The following is a 17385-nucleotide window of genomic DNA, read 5'->3' as shown; positions in this document are numbered from 1 at the left end:
GGAATTCGCCGCGACGAATTTCAATCCACCGTGCCTTCGGTCCGGCCGGCGTGAGGCGGAGTCTTGCAGGGGCATCAGACCGGCGGAATGCCATTAAGCCGGTTCCATCTCGAGTACCACGGGAGAGTCGTCTCTCTCTTTCTCTCCCGCAGTTTTTCAGCCGTCGAACGATTACGTATCGCGCAACACGATCGAGTTCTCTCGAACGATCGATGGCGGAGAACTTTCAACCGCGCGCGAACGCATAGCACTCTAGCCGGCCTCTCCGGAGACTTTAGTGTACTTTTCGACGAACGCGCGCGACGCCGTACGTGTGTGTATGTGTGTACCTTGCAATTATGGCACTCGACTGCAAATAAAGCAACCTGCCTCGCGCTAGACTGGGCAAACGTGCTCCGAATGGTGAAATTATCGCGGAAATTACAATCCTGCGCTCCGAAATCATGGAACTGCTATGTATAGATGATTAGATGATAAATGAATGAGAAGGATATTATACCATGATCTTACGAAACTTGAATCGTATACTTGAACCATTATTCTGAAATTTTCTCTGTACACGTGCGATTAATTTAATAATGATTCCTACCTAGGTATATAAACCTAATTCTCATGGGTAATTATAGTAAAATAATTGTAAGATATATAGAGCACAAGATTAATTTATAGTTTCGTGATAAAACTACGGCTAAAGGATATCATAATCGACGATTAAAACTTTCCGTGAAGAATAATTAATTTTACTAAAGAGATTATTTGTACATCGAGACTAACGAGAGTGCGTTTCGATCCGCACTGTTTTATCCATAGGTATTCACATAAACGATTATATTCTATCTCGATCATTAGTTGAGGATTATGAGCGATAAATTTAAATTTTTGACGTTTCTTATAAATTTCATCAATATTAACATCTCGCCGAGCGGAAGTAATAATCGATTACAGTATTAAGGCCGATCTATTTTATCCAGCGTTTTCATCCTGGCTCGTTGCAGCCTTACAGCGTAATACACTCGTTCGTAATTATAGGTCGTTCGCTCGAGTTTGTTTAGCGGTGTGCACAATTCATTAGAACAAATCTCTCGCTTCCTTCGCGTGGCCGAGATAAATTGCATCTCTACGCGTGCTGTATCGTATACCACTCATTATTATCCACATGTGTACGCGAAATATCATTGCGCAATAATTATGCGACTCGACTTAACACCATGTGTGCTAATCGCGCGTAACTGCCGACTCCTTCTTGGTTATAAATCTGAACGTGGTTTGTTTCGTGCGAGAGAGTGAACAAGAAGTTTTTAAATAAGAAATTTTAAAAACTTAGGAGGAGATTACATGATTTATGCGATTGTACGATTAATATGACTTATAATATAAGCGATATAAGCATATGTAATAAATATGTAATAAATGTGATAAAAATCTCTACAAGATACAGAAAAGTAATTGGACCTTAAGGTTTAAGCACGCGAGCAATTCTAGTACTAGTTGTGTAATAAATGTGATAAAAATCTCTTACAAGATGCAGAAAAATAATTGGACCTTAAGATTTAAGCACGTGAGCAATTCTATAGTATCTTCTTGTTGTAATTGACCAATCAGACATACCTAGATCAGACTGTCCATATTTTGCGACCATTGCGACTACCATTCTGAGTTGTGACTCGTTTCGGTGTCGTTCACACTGACCACCGGAAACAACGGGTGTGTTCAAGGTTTTCACGGGGGGGGGGGGGAATCACGAGATCGAGGAATCCCGAAATTATTCGATCGTGAACAACCGTGAAAGGTGAGCGGAACGAGATGCGATTCCGAGTGTTACAAACCCTCGGTATACGCGGTGAATCACCAATTTAGGACACTGTGTAGGCACGTACTTCGTTAACGGAGAGATCGAGAGCAATTTATGTCGTCGTGTTAGGACTGATTTCACGTAAGCCTCACACTGAACCTGCAAACGAGAGTTTATGCTTTGCTTTACATTTGACGATACGTAAAATGTAAAAAAAATATCGACAAAATTGGTGATATCGAAATGTTTTGCTATATATGATAATAATATTAATTGACGCAAAGAAATATATGAAGAAGAGAACTGAAGTGCGATGTATATGTTTTCGATCGGAGCAAATGGCGAAGAATTTCAAATGAGATTTACGTACTGTAAAATTCTGAATAAATTTATGTGAATAGAGTTATGTAAAATAGAACACGCGACATACATAGAATCACGTTTCACTTTATAGCAGTTTGCAAATTCACGAAGTGACGCATGGATAATCACTTTATGCGGTGATGTAATGGAGTTTGACAAGTAGGCAACATTGAAATGCAACGCGGACGTGATTCACATGATCATTGAAATTCATTCTCTCCGTGTCTTCTATTTTAGCATCAATTTACTTTCTATTCGAAAACTTCTTCGCCACAGGCTTCGTTCAATTCTTATTTCCGCGACGTATATTTTGGACCGGATTTTCTACAGCACGCACTGTTCCACTGTAACAACACTATCGAACTTTTCATTCCCTCGGCAGTGTGAACGGCAGAGATATGAATTTTCGCGCGAGATTGCCCAGTGCCTCGCTGAGGAAAGAATCGAGAGGTCGAAGCACCGAAACGCGGGGGAAAGGTCGAGATTTCTAGACTTGGGAAAGTCTCTACGGGGAGGGACCGACAATCGCGGGATTCTCTTTTCTCGTCAAACGAAAACACCGCGCACTGACCTCGGCGAATCGCACGATCGACTGTGATTGCTTGTGCGCGCGCGCTCGCGAAGGTCGGGGAGAACTACGGAACCTCGTTCGCGCGTCCTTGACTTTCGCGCGGAAGACGCATAGCACCAACTGGCTTGTCTGGCTGGCTCGTGCGCGCTCGAATCCAGGATCGGGACACGGACGAGATTCGCTCCACGGCTGCGTGAAGCCGAGTGTGCGGCCTCCGCGATGAATCAAGCCCCCCGTTTCATCCCGAGTCGACGTACCGCGGCCCTCTCTCTCCCACCCCCCTATACCGCCTCCCGTCTCTTCCGTTGCATCTCTTTTTCTGCCCTGGCGAAAAATAACGTAACGAATGACGGTCGTCGCGACGGCCTCCTAGGAAGAAGACGTTAGAAAAACGTCGGGAATTCTATTTTCAGATATGGTTGCGAACGATGCAACAGATTGGTCGCGATCATATTAGAATTCATGTCATCTCGAAATGCATGATCAAACGCTTTTAGACACGCTTCGCTTGACGGAGATGTCGAAATTATTATGCCACACGCTCCAGCATTCATACGCGATTTATAGTAAAACGATCTTGGATAACTATAGCACTTGAAAATAGTCGGGAGAACCCGGAGCATTAGAGAGAACTTCGCGGAATATTAAAGCGAATCGATGATTTATGCCAATTCTTGAGGAAATGCAGCGCGCTGCTCAAACTCGCACGCGCCTGATGTTCAGAAGGTGCAGTGAATAATGTTGTCGAAGTGGCGGAAAGAAAGACAAGGAAGAGGCGAGGAACGCGCGGACTGTACTTCATCCATTTGGTTAAACATTTTCTTTTTCAGCTGCAAGTTCGAAACGACGTGTGACGGCATTAAATAGGCAACATGCCAACGGACTGAGTTAAGCAGCGCGTCAAGAGTGCACGCGAGATCCATGTTAATCCTGGATGAATCTTAATCCTATCTTCACGGTGTAACACCTAGTCAAATCACTTGAAATATAATACTTTGACGTAAAAAGCTAAATGAATCAATTCAGTAGAGGCACACGAGCATATGCCTCGAATAAATCATCAAGAATTTTATCATGTTCTTCCAAACTTTGTCGGATTAAAAATAAATAATTTTTCACGAACTAAAATCCAGAAACGATCATGAGACTTATTCCCTAACTCTTTATGAATTTTAAGATCTTAATATTGCAAGCCTATAATTTATTTAAAATACTTAACGTTAATTAAATTTCTATTACAAAAAATTAACGTTAAATTAACTCAAAAAATTCATGGAAGAACAATTTTATCTTCGCCGCTGGTGACTACTTCATCGAACAATTAGTCACTCGTTTATCCATCTATCTCGACGCGAGCTAACAGAAGGCGTGCTTTTGCCACGCGACGTGATTGCGATAAAGAAAGAAATGACCCGTGCCACGTCCCCGTGCCGGAAAGAGTAAAAAATTCGCCGTGGCGCGCTGCGCGGATAATTAGCATGCTCGCGAACATAAGTCACGATTTCATATTGCACGAGCGTGCCACATGCCGCGCGAACGAACGATGCACGGAGAGCACAACTTTCACGGAGACCGGCCACGGGCAGAATTGCCCGGCGATGCGGACAACAAATGACCGATGGTGCCCTGACGCGTGTATAGAAATCGGATGAACGGGGGGCTGGTCGATCGAACCGATGTTCGTCATGCGATCGCGCGTTGCGTTTAGCGCACGGACGTGCGGAAACGTGACTGCAAGACGAGGTTTCTTCGCGTTAGCGCTGGCACAGGAGAGAGACTTTCCTTCCAGCCGATTTCTAAGTCGGATGTATAAATATAAATGCATTGACGGCAGCGATGCGAGAGATCGTTCTCAATTTGCATAACGGATGCGGCGCGACACTTTTCGACAATTTTCAAGCAAACGCGGAAATCTGATATCCATTTCTACCAATGTAGACTAACTTTGATCTCGATTTAACTATCTTTTTTCTAATTCTCAAAACCAGAAAAAGATAAAAAGTAAGTTGAACCGAGATTAAAGTTAATCTGCATTGATAGAAATGGACATGAAAGAGACGACTATTACTATCGCGACAGATTTTGGCAGGAATTTTCTGACGAATATCGGATGAATATATGTATAAACGTCAATCTGTTCAAACGCGATATGTATATTGAAAAGAAATTGCGTGTTATATTTATATCATTAATTGTTTTCGGAGTTTTGTTCGTTGCGCAATGGTGAAATATAAGATTATCCAATATCGGAGGCAGACGGTATAAAGACAGAAGATATAAACGTAAAAAAAAAAAACGTATGCTAACGATAATGTACACGGTACCTTCGTGCTATTCTAGATAGTAGTTTCATTTCGCAAAGAGGTTCAATAAACCAACGGACACTGGCGATAATGACGAAACGAAAAATCCTACGAAAAAGATACGGTTATCATGTGACGGGACGTCACTCGGAATAGGTTATCGTGAGACAATGAAGAAGTCGGAAAGCAATGTCCTGGAAAAAAAAAGAAAAAGCGATATAAGTTCTCTCAACAAATAAAATATTTAATAAAAGTTATTGTTATGAAACGCGACAGGCAAAAATTAAAACTCGGAATATATAAATAAAAATATAGATGAGCACATGTACCATGAGCACGTGTACACACTGTGTAATTTGCGATATTATTTACTTATTATGCATGTTATTAACAAAATAAAAACAGGTTTCAAAGCACGAGGAACGAAGGAGCAATCTGAAATCTAAAGAGATTCTCGTTTAAAAGGGGGGGCAAAGGAGAAAGAGACAGAAAACTGTACAAACTGCGCGTAGTAAGCGAGTATGTAAATATGGGAGCACAAGATCGCGGATCAAGAGACACGGTAGTGTCTCGCGCCAAGTACACGCGGAGCGAGACCGACCGTGACTCTTTTACGCGACGCGACGGGTTGCGAGTACCCGAGATGTTGAGATCTCGATAACGAGTGAACGGATCAAGTTCTAAGTAGGCTTGATCGATAGCTTGGGGTCCAATTAGGGGGGGGTTTCTCTCATAATATTCCGCTACGTGCCCTACGAGCGGAGATATTGCGACGCAAAGTCCAAATGTGAAAATTTATTTTTAAGATACTTCTTCTTCTACTAACGCCGACGTCTGATATGATGACGTCATAATCAGAAACGTTACTTTCACTTTTTCGACGCTGGCGGCGCAGGTATCGCTAGTTTCGATATCGCGCGCGTATTTCGAAATTAGGTCGATAGACTTATCGGTCAGAAGGAAGATTTCTATTTAGGTAAATTAGGTATATATATAAATAATATATATTGAGTTAACGGAAAAGAAGATTCTCTACGCTTGGCAGAAAATGCCGCTAGGGAATTTTTAAGTCGATTCTTATGAATTAAGCTTGAATGCGATGTCTAGGTATCCCAGGTTGCCGATGACGAGGTCCAGATAGTGCGCTTCATAGTTTTTGGTGTCCAGGTGTAATAATACGTTGAATTCGATGTCTACGTGTCCCAGGTTGCCGATGACGAGGTCCACATAGTGCGCTCCGTAGTTTTTGGTGTCTACGTGTATTAATATCTTGAATTCGATGTCCACGTGTCCCAGGTTGCCGATGACGGGATCCAGATAATGCGCTTTATAGATTTCGGTGTCCAGGTGTAATAATACGTTGAATTCGATGTCCACGTGTCCCAGGTTGCCGATGACGAGGTCCACACAGTGCGCTTCGTAGTTTTCAGTGTCCAGGTGTAATAATACGTTGAATGCGATGTCTACGTGTCCCAGGTTGCCGATGACGAGGTCCACACAGTGCGCTCCGTAGTTTTTGGTGTCTACGTGTATTAATATCTTGAATTCGATGTCCACGTGTCTCAGGTTGCCGATGACGAGGTCCACACAGTGCGCTTCGTAGTTTTCGGTGTCCAGGTGTAATCGTACGTTGAATTCGATGTCTAGGTGTCCCAGGTTGCCGATGACGAGGTCCACATAGTGCGCTCCGTAGTTTTCGGTGTCTACGTGTATTAATACCTTGAATTCGATGTCCACGTGTCCCAGGTTGCCGATGACGAGGTCCACACAGTGCGCTTCATAGTTTTCGGTGTCCAGGTGTAATAATACGTTGAATTCGATGTCCACGTGTCCCAGGTTGCCGATGACGAGGTCCACACAGTGCGCTTCGTAGTTTTCGGTGTCCAGGTGTAATATTCAGTTTAATATATGTTGAATGCGATGTCTACGTGTCCCAGGTTGCCGATGACGAGGTCCACATAGTGCGCTCCATAGTTTTCGGTGTCTACGTGTATTAATACCTTGAATTCGATGTCCACGTGTCCCAGGTTGCCGATGACGAGGTCCACACAGTGCGCTTCGTAGTTTTCGGTGTCCAGGTGTAATAATACGTTGAATGCGATGTCTACGTGTCCCAGGTTGCCGATGACGAGGTCCACACAGTGCGCTCCGTAGTTTTTGGTGTCTACGTGTATTAATATCTTGAATTCGATGTCCACGTGTCTCAGGTTGCCGATGACGAGGTCCACACAGTGCGCTTCGTAGTTTTCGGTGTCCAGGTGTAATCGTACGTTGAATTCGATGTCTAGGTGTCCCAGGTTGCCGATGACGAGGTCCACATAGTGCGCTCCGTAGTTTTCGGTGTCTACGTGTATTAATACCTTGAATTCGATGTCCACGTGTCCCAGGTTGCCGATGACGAGGTCCACACAGTGCGCTTCATAGTTTTGGGTGTCCAGGTGTAATAATACGTTGAATTCGATGTCCACGTGTCCCAGGTTGCCGATGACGAGGTCCACACAGTGCGCTTCGTAGTTTTCGGTGTCCAGGTGTAATAATATGTTGAATGCGATGTCTACGTGTCCCAGGTTGCCGATGACGAGGTCCACATAGTGCGCTCCGTAGTTTTCGGTGTCTACGTGTATTAATACCTTGAATTCGATGTCCACGTGTCCCAGGTTGCCGATGACGAGGTCCACACAGTGCGCTTCGTAGTTTTCGGTGTCCAGGTGTAATAATACGTTGAATGCGATGTCTACGTGTCCCAGGTTGCCGATGACGAGGTCCACACAGTGCGCTTCGTAGTTTTCGGTGTCCAGGTGTAATAATACGTTGAATTCGATGTCTACGTGTCCCAGGTTGCCGATGACGAGGTCCACATAGTGCGCTCCGTAGTTTTTGGTGTCTACGTGTATTAATATCTTGAATTCGATGTCCACGAGTCCCAGGTTGCCGATGACGGGATCCAGATAATGCGCTTCATAGTTTTCGGTGTCCAGGTGTAATCGTACGTTGAATTCGATGTCTAGGTATCCCAGGTTGCCGATGACAAGGTCCACATAGTGCGCTCCGTAGTTTTCGGTGTCCACGTGTCCCAGGTTGCCGATGACGAGGTCCAGATATCGCGCTCCGTATTTTTCGGTGTCTAGGTGTAATAATACCTCGAATTTGATGTTCACGTGTCCCAGGTTGCCGATGACGAGATCCAGATAGTGCGCTTCATAGTTTTCGGTGTCCAGGTGTAATTGTACGTTGAATTCGATGTCTAGGTGTCCCAGGTTGCCGATGACGAGGTCCACATAGTGCGCTCCGTAGTTTTTGGTGTCTACGTGTATTAATACCTTGAAATTGATGTCTAGGTGTCCCAGGTTGCTGATGACGAGGTCCACATAATGCGCTTCATAGTTTTTGGTGTCTAGGTGTATTAATAACTTTAAATCTGAATGGGTGCGTTCAGCCGATACTCCGCTAGCCTAGCAATCGTGAGCAGTTGCTCGTTTGTGCTCGTTTCTTCTCTTTTTAATCCAGTAAGTCAAAAAAGAGGAAACGAGCGAAAACGAGCGACTGCTCACGATTGCTAGGCTAGCAAAGTATCGGCTGAACGCACCCAATGTAGGACACGTAGATATCGAATTCGAGGTATTAATACATGTAGACACCGAAAACTACGAAGCGCACTATGTGGACCTCGTCATCGGCAACTTGGAACACGTGGCCATCAAATTCAAGGTATTAATACACCTGGACACCGAAAACTATAGAGCGCGCTATGTGGACCTCGTCATCGGCAACCTGGGACACCTAAACATTGAATTCAAGCTTGATTCATAAAAATCGACTTAAAATTTCCTTAGCGGCAGAATTAAAATTATGTCATGACATAATAAAAATCGCTGAATTAAAATTATGTCTAGACATAATAAAAATTGGACAAAAATTATGTTTAGACATAATAAAAATTGGATGAATTAAAATTATGTCTGACGTAAAAATAATTTTTGGAAAAAGTTGGTAAGAAATAATTTATACAAGCAACGTAATATACATGCATATTATACATAAAAGCAATGTCCGGCAATGTGTATATATATATATTTACAACTTCAGACACATTTCTTTATAAGGTGTAATTTTTTTTGTTAAGATTAAGATGCGTAACACTACAAAAAGGCGTGATATCCGTACAAAATTACCTTTTTCAAAAAAAAGGTAAAAAAATGCGCCAAGTACACGCATAGTAGTACATATATGTATTATGTTGTTACCTCGAAAAAAACAAAGTGGTAGTATTATACCTCGAAATAACACCTTGTACATACTGTTTATACAATGCGTAATACTACAAAAAGGCGTGATATCTGTACAAAATTACCTTTTTTAAAAAAAAGGTAAAGAAAGGCGCCAAGTACACGCATAGTAGTGTATATGTTGTTACCTCGAAAAAAAAAACAGTGGTAGTATTATACCTTAAAAAAATCTAAGTAACAAGTGGTAGACGAAATTTTTGTATCTTGAAAAATCTCGAAAAAACCTAAACAGTGGTATCTTCACCTAAAAAAAAACAAAGTAGTAGTATTATACCTCGAAAAAACCTAAGTAACAAGTGGTGGACGTAAGCTTTGTATCTCCAAAAATCTCATCACAAAATTACGTTACCTTATCAAAAAATGAGTCGCGCTTCAAGTGATCTATTATTACAATTACAAAAAAGAAATGATATCTCTTTTTAAATTACAGCGCCAATTACAGAGAACATACACTGAGAAAAAAAATTTGTCAATCCCAAGAAATATTTAGTCCGATACGTTCAACTAAACATTTTAGTTAGTTAACTAAACATTAGTTGAATTAATTAATTCTTGATTAAAGAAACGAAATAAATTGTTGAAACAACTAATATTTAGTTAACTAACTAAAATGTTTAGTTGAACGTATCAAACTAAATATTTCTTGGGATTAACAATTTTTTTTCTCAGTATATTTTTCGAGATACAAAGATTACGTCTGCCACTTGTTACTTAGGTTTTTTCGAGGTATAATATTACTACTGCTTTTCTTCGATTAGAATAAAAAATTGAATCATGAAGAATTACACAGAGGTAACAGTACAAAATACAAATATTTTATTAAAATATTTAAACCCAACAAGGGAATACAAGGTATTTAAATACAAAGTTTATATATGTATTTTAAAAGATTTAATCGCATCGCAAAGAATTACAGAGGTAACAGTACAAAAAATAAAAATATTTTATTAAAATACATAAATTTTTCTTGTCAAAAAACTTGGCGCTGCTAGAGAGAGAGAGAGAGAGAGAGAGAGAGAGAGAGAGAGAGAGAGAGAGAGAGAGAGAGAGAGAGACCTTTTACAAATGTAAATATTACTTATTCTATACTTATTCTATACTTTTAATTCTAATCGCTTTAAAAATCTAAACTTATCCTAACTTATCCTATACTTAATAATAAGCCGCATTATTCACCGTCACACACACACACACACACACACACACACACACACACACACACACACACACACACACACACACACACACACACACATCGCCCACACCCACTCGCTCGCACACACACACCAAGCTGACCTAATTTTAAGGTCTAGCAGCGCCAAGTTTTTTGACAAGAAAAATTTATGTATTTTAATAAAATATTTTTATTTTTTGTACTGTTACCTCTGTAATTCTTTGCGATGCGATTAAATCTTTTAAAATACATATATAAACTTTGTATTTAAATACCTTGTATTCCCTTGTTGGGTTTAAATATTTTAATAAAATATTTGTATTTTGTACTGTTACCTCTGTGTAATTCTTCATGATTCAATTTTTTATTCTAATCGAAGAAAAGCAGTAGTAATATTATACCTCGAAAAAACCTAAGTAACAAGTGGCAGACGTAATCTTTGTATCTCGAAAAATATACTGAGAAAAAAAATTGTTAATCCCAAGAAATATTTAGTTTGATACGTTCAACTAAACATTTTAGTTAGTTAACTAAATATTAGTTGTTTCAACAATTTATTTCGTTTCTTTAATCAAGAATTAATTAATTCAACTAATGTTTAGTTAACTAACTAAAATGTTTAGTTGAACGTATCGGACTAAATATTTCTTGGGATTGACAAATTTTTTTTCTCAGTGTATGTTCTCTGTAATTGGCGCTGTAATTTAAAAAGAGATATCATTTCTTTTTTGTAATTGTAATAATAGATCACTTGAAGCGCGACTCATTTTTTGATAAGGTAACGTAATTTTGTGATGATTGTTATAACTCGGCGCAGATGAAGCGCTCTATCCAGACCAAACAAACGAGCGTGAATAAACACGAATGAATAAGTTTGATTCAATGAGTGCGAACGGTGCGGCGTCGCGTGTGCTTCCCGTAAGCAAGTTGTTCATTCGTGATTCGTATATGTTTACTCGCGCTTGCTTGGTCCGAATCCGGTTTAAGGAGCTTTCAAGCCCTGCACCGACAAACGTTAAAATAAGAGAATCGGGGAACAAGCATTGATTGATCGATCAGTCTTGTGCTTAATTACACCGACAAGCGAAGTTGAGGCGGAATCTTCATTCGATCGTTTACTCGTTTTCTTCTGTTCGGTTGGTCAACGCTCGAGGAGAGCGAAAAGCATCTCTCTCTCTCTCTCTTTTGCGGTGAGAAGCGTCGACCGACCGAAAACTACCATCCGGCTGACGCGATTACGTAACGGTGTTAAAATAATTAGTGCGTATTACGTAGCGTTGCGCTGCGCGCGGTCGTAATTGGTGAGCGCTGCATGTCGGCAGGCGAGAATCCGGGCCACGTTACGAACCCACGATATGCGTCGCGTCGCGATGAAACGGATGGACTTTGAACGTAAAAGACAAATTTTCTCGTCGCGCCTTCTCGCGAGCTTGCTACTTCGATCCGATCGCGGATCTGCTCTCGTTTAATAAAATGATAAAATAAATTTCAATTTATTCCAGTGGCGCGATGAAAATAATTTTATACATATAAGACAAGACGAGCAAAACCACACACAAAGGTGTATCGAATCTTACGAGAAAGCTACTTCACTAAATAAATTATTACTCGATACATTATCTATTGTTGCTCAGACAGTTACAAACTGTCCGATATAATATCTGAGAGATAAGGTAGAACGACGGGAGAAATGAAGATAAAAAAAAGAACGAATCTCCGCGGCTGGAGATTTTCGTGACGCGATTAGCGTCACCGACAATAAAGTCGCGCTGTGTGTAGAAAATTTATACATTATATCTGCATATCCAAGGCAACGAGATTCGAGGAGCAGTGAGTCATCGTGTGTAATATCGATCCGCCTACATTGAGCAATCCGCGTGCGAGCGCATACTCTAGAGTTCGCGGCGCGAACTCGCACCTATCGGATACGACGAGGACGACGAGACACGAAACGGACGATTCGTTAAAGCGACACCACGAGCCACTTCCCGCTGCCGATTCGACTGGTGGTCGGCAAACGTCGGGCCAATTTAAAACGTTCCACATCGTTTCCTGTTTATTACGCCCCTAATGTCAGCGCGATCAATGGTTACGTGACCCTGACGAGGGCGGAATATCACGCGAAATCGCGCTCGTTAGTTATGAATTAGCCTAATGTACCCCTCCGTTCCAAAAATTAGGCTGTCATTAGTACTTCCCTGGCAATAAGAGAATCGCGCGAGAGCCGTTGCCTGCGCACGCATATGTACACGATACCTTATATGTATGTATATATCACGCGATACCTTCGAGTCTCTTGAATGAAGCAATTGTACAATGTTGAAACGACGTTCCAAGCTTGCTACGAGAAATAGAGTTATTTTGGCATCGTTTAAAGCCGAGTATCAATCTCTTCATCTAAATGAAGTTGGATACCCGAGAATATACGTGGCATGCACGAGATTACGAAAGGCACGAGAATGGAGCCGATACTCTCATACTTTGGCTACTCTCGCGCGTATACGTAATCATTAATAAAAATCGCTTTTTTTTTAATACGCGACATGGGAATTCGACATTGAAGGATTAACGTTGGAGACGCGCGATAGAATTATCAAAGCCAACAATAAACGGACGGATTTTGAAACGCGGCTTCGGAGACGGAAGCGAGCAACAATGTCGTCCCATTACCGCGAGAGAAGGCAGTCATACGGGTGTTACGAGAATAAATAACTGCAACCTACTTAAGCGCCTTCGTTACACGCCGCTACTCCGTATGCCAAAGAACTATATCAATCCGAAACACAGGCGCGTACGCGTGCTCCGTGTATACGAGTGATCGAATCGACAGCCTTGCACTCGTCTCGACGAAAGAGATGAAGTCAGCTATACTCGGTATAATGAACTGCGGAGGCTTGAGGAAATCAAAGTTCGTCGTCGCGAATCGTTCTACCGAGATATTTTTCCTTTCATTTCATTTGTATCATACTGTATCACGCTGTATTATATTTTACCATTTGTATTATGTATTCCAATAGTCACAACATACTTTACAACAATTCATGTAAAGCGCTGTGGTCTTGGAATAATTTAAAAAAACATCCAATGTTTCTGAATCGTAATTTGTCGAAATCTTATAATTATGTTACAAATTTTGTACTTATAGGTACACTACATTGTCAATGTTATCCTCTCGTGTACCACCTCATCTTTCTGAACAAAGATTAATCGACGTATTTGAAAGAAATGTAGGACACGGAGATAAAACAACGTTAATTTAAAAGAACGTTAATGCTGTGAAAACAGATATTCGCAGTGATTCAAAGTAGCGGTAAAAAAGATTCTTCAAACGTTATTTTTACCCTTTTCACCCTCATGTTACGTACAAAAGTTTAACAAAGTGCTGCATTTCACATCTCAATGGGTTTATTAGAACTCTGCATATTCCCTCTCAATGGAGGGAATATGCAAATGTTGTAGGATTTGCAAGATACAAATCATTGTCAAAATTGCAGTTAACGATAAGATACATACAATATACACGCCTATCTTTGATACAATACATAACGGAAAAATAGGAATGTTTTCGAGGAGAGATAAAAATAGATAACAAAAATAAACGTAAAAAACAAGTCAGTGCTATTTTACATAAAAATATACGAACGCCTTTGTATTCAGAGAAGAATTCGCGCGAAAATATTGAAACCTGACCGTGAACTTCGAGCAATTGAAATGTAACGCGGAGTTACGTCATTAACGTCACGAACATACCTAACAAGAACGCGAATTGCAGGATCATTATGACATTGCAAAAGTGAGATGGATTATAGATAAGAATATCTCGACGGAATTACTGAATTTATTTCGGTGCTCGGTACCCGCACAAAAACGCGCGATCAGCCGACTTCCTTCCGTTAAAAAATCGCTGAACCATATACCGACAAACGTGAAACCATCTGGCGGATACGTATGCGGCCGATGCCTTACTTACAACGCGGAAACCACACGCACACGGTGTTCTCTATGTCTTTCGATCGTGTTATTATTAATATTATTTCTGAATGGTCATCACGTCAATTAAGAACATTATTATGGGTGATGTCAGAATTATCATTGAATGCGCTCTGCGCCAAGATCATCGCTAAAGATTTACATCCGCTAAATGTGCAGATAACTTTTAGCTGATAAGTCAGAATTATTATTGAATGCGCTCTGCGTCAAGACCATTGCTGAAAGTTTACATCACTAAATGCGCAGATAACTTTTAGATAAGTAATCTGTATTATCTGATTTTGCATGCAAAAGCAAAGCGAGTTTGGTTACTTCATACAGAATTCGTAAAATCGGGTATTATTTCTTCTCATTAATTTCGTCCCCCAGAGAGTTGTAATATTAATATTATCAATAAATATAGCTTGTATTCAAGTAATTTTATTTCTCCTATACAAGTCTCTCAGAAGCTGAACTGAACAACCGTGTGAAATAAAAAAAATAGTAAAGATTGATAAAGTTAAGCTATATGCTCTAGTGTTAAAATTAAGAAATTTACGAAAAGTGCAGACGAATAGTTTGACTTCCGAGAGGCTCGTGCGTGAATATGATACCTTATAAAAAAAATTTCTGTTAGACATCGGTTATATCGTAGCAAAGCATTTTCCGCGGAATCCGGAAACCGTTTGTTACTGCTGAGTGATTAATTGACATCGCGCAATAATGCAACGAAACTGAACTCGCGGAACGTGTATAATAGATATAGTAGATTGTGTGGATATCAGAGAGCGCGATAAGGGAATCTGGGTTGCGATCACGCGAAAGAAAACCGTATACGGCTCCTTGCACGATAACCTTACAATTTATGTATGTATCAATCAAGTTGAGTCAATATATCCTTCGTTCGATCGAGGAAATCCGCCAAAGTGAATCGTCGCGCTACTTATACTCGAAAGTTCCTTGCTTTTTTAAAAAATACTATTTCCAACATATATTCGCGGATAAAAATCAATCCGACGTCTTCGACTTGCCTGGAAAATGTTGTTGGCAATGCAACAAAAACACGCGAATTGATTAGCATCACTTAGGACTCGCGGTTGCGTAATTTAGACATCGGGTCTGTACGACGAGTGCGGAATGCAGATGTTCGCTCAGGAAGCTATGAGATCCGAGTATGAATCGCGTACACGAATGTGCACCGAACCGATGAGCGAGGCATGCATCGTTGCGGGAACGCACGATGCCCGGCCGGCGCATCGTTGGACGTGCGTATTACAGTTAATCTTGTTACGCGTAGGTATACAACGGATTGTATCAAAAATACCAAGTGATCTAGGCAATGTTCATTCGATTCGACACGCTCGCTCCGTTTAATATCGTCGGCGCTTGCGATGATTTTCTAGCTTATTCTCGCTTATTCTTGCTGATTAATCTCGTACTTTAGTATATTTATTTTATGACAAATTCTATTTCTAATAATGTATATATTAGAACTATTAATATTTTAGTTGTAGATATTACCGAATATCTGGTAATACTCCAATATATTATCCGGGTAATAATAATTCAGTACTTCCGTATGAATTTTTTAGAAATTAAAAAATAATGTGGACAAAAATACATGCAATATTCCTAGACTCGTTCCTAGATATGATTACTATTTTTGAAAATATTTGAACATTTAAATTGACTTCATTTTCAATATTTTTCGTGTGTTGTCCAGTTTAGTTAAAAATTTTTTAAAAATATGGATAGCAAAAAAGAAGTTTAGTATTTAATATAATCCTTAGAATAAAAAAAAATATAGACATCACATGGCACTTAAAATAATCGATTCGATAGCTATTGTAATCTAAACAAAAATAAAGAAACGCAATACCAATTTATCCCTACGAAATTCGAGAACTTTTATATCAACACTTTTTAAGAAACTCGATATCGAGCATTCCGCCTATTTCGATACATGTATCTCGAATTATACCTCCTCCAATTACGTTAAAATTATTTCAACGATGTCTACCACAAGTTCTCCTTTATAAAAATTTATTTGGAGGCGACATGTCATCATTCCTCAATATACAACACATTAAACATCTTTACAATTAACGTTTAATTGAATCATTATGACCTGGATAGTATCTTAAATATTGGAGCAGTCGGATAATAATCAAGATATGCAACTATATGTATATAAAATATCAATAGTTTTAATATATATATTATTAAAAATAGGATTTCTTATAGGATAAATACTAAAATACGAGACTAATCGGCAAGAATAATTAATGTAAATTCAAATTAAAATTCTAAACTTATCAACCTCGTAGCTGTTCAGATTTCTACAAATGTTCCTAATCAACACGTTGAATACTTACTATGGCCCATATTCTCAACTGTCTTTTATCGATAAAAGCTTTTATTTCTGAGATGCTTTGGTTCACGTTACATATACTAGAGCATTTTAGAGAAATAAAAGCGCGCTTTTATCAATAAAAAAGAGTGGAGAATATGGATACGCTTGAGATCTCGACACTCCTTGACACTTCTCGACAAAAGAATCTACGGTGTTCGGGGAGTCAAATGAGTAATGAGTCATCGCCAGACAGGCGAGGTAACAGGTGTATTCGTGAAAAGGCACGCGGTTATCTGGCGCGTGTACACACTGTTTATTTCTCTCGCAAAAGATGCTCCACGTCGGCGAGGCATTCGACGTGTTAAAACGGCACGGAGCGTAATAATAGCGCACGCCGACGAATCCGACGATGAAGCGAACGGCCGACGGAGAGCACGTTGCAGCGTCGCGCCGCCGTTGACGTGCCGATCTGCGGACTGCGCGCGCGACAGCACCCTCGAGGACAAGCAGCAGTATCCGCGTATAGGTGTACAAAGGCGAATTCAGCCGGCGTTCAATTCGCGAGGACGAATCG

At 40.4% G+C, this 17385-nt stretch overlaps 1 protein-coding gene across 15 annotated transcripts in view; it reads right to left on the bottom strand.

Annotated features, from left to right (window-relative positions):
- The window catches only part of LOC143908294 (uncharacterized), a 155743-nt gene that overhangs the window by 137504 nt on the left and 854 nt on the right, over positions 1-17385 (bottom strand). The window contains exons 1-2 of one of the 15 annotated variants that reach the window (XM_077425889.1): positions 2727-2900; positions 1609-1951 (exon numbers count right to left, since the gene is read on the bottom strand). The exons of 11 other annotated variants lie outside the window; for them this stretch is intronic. In XM_077425889.1, the coding sequence (XP_077282015.1) occupies positions 1609-1651 (43 nt within the window). In that variant the 5' untranslated portion in view covers positions 1652-1951; positions 2727-2900. Of the gene's footprint in view, positions 1-1608; positions 1952-2726; positions 2901-17385 lie in introns of those variants that run through there. 3 more of the 15 variants (XM_077425903.1, XM_077425887.1, XM_077425894.1) reach the window with 3 other exon arrangements.

The sequence above is a fragment of the Temnothorax americanus genome, unplaced genomic scaffold, assembly GCF_048541705.1.
Source record: "Temnothorax americanus isolate GAGA-0224 unplaced genomic scaffold, ASM4854170v1 Scaffold91, whole genome shotgun sequence".
NCBI lineage: Eukaryota > Metazoa > Arthropoda > Insecta > Hymenoptera > Formicidae > Temnothorax > Temnothorax americanus.
This window is presented reverse-complemented; position numbering and strand designations above follow the sequence as displayed.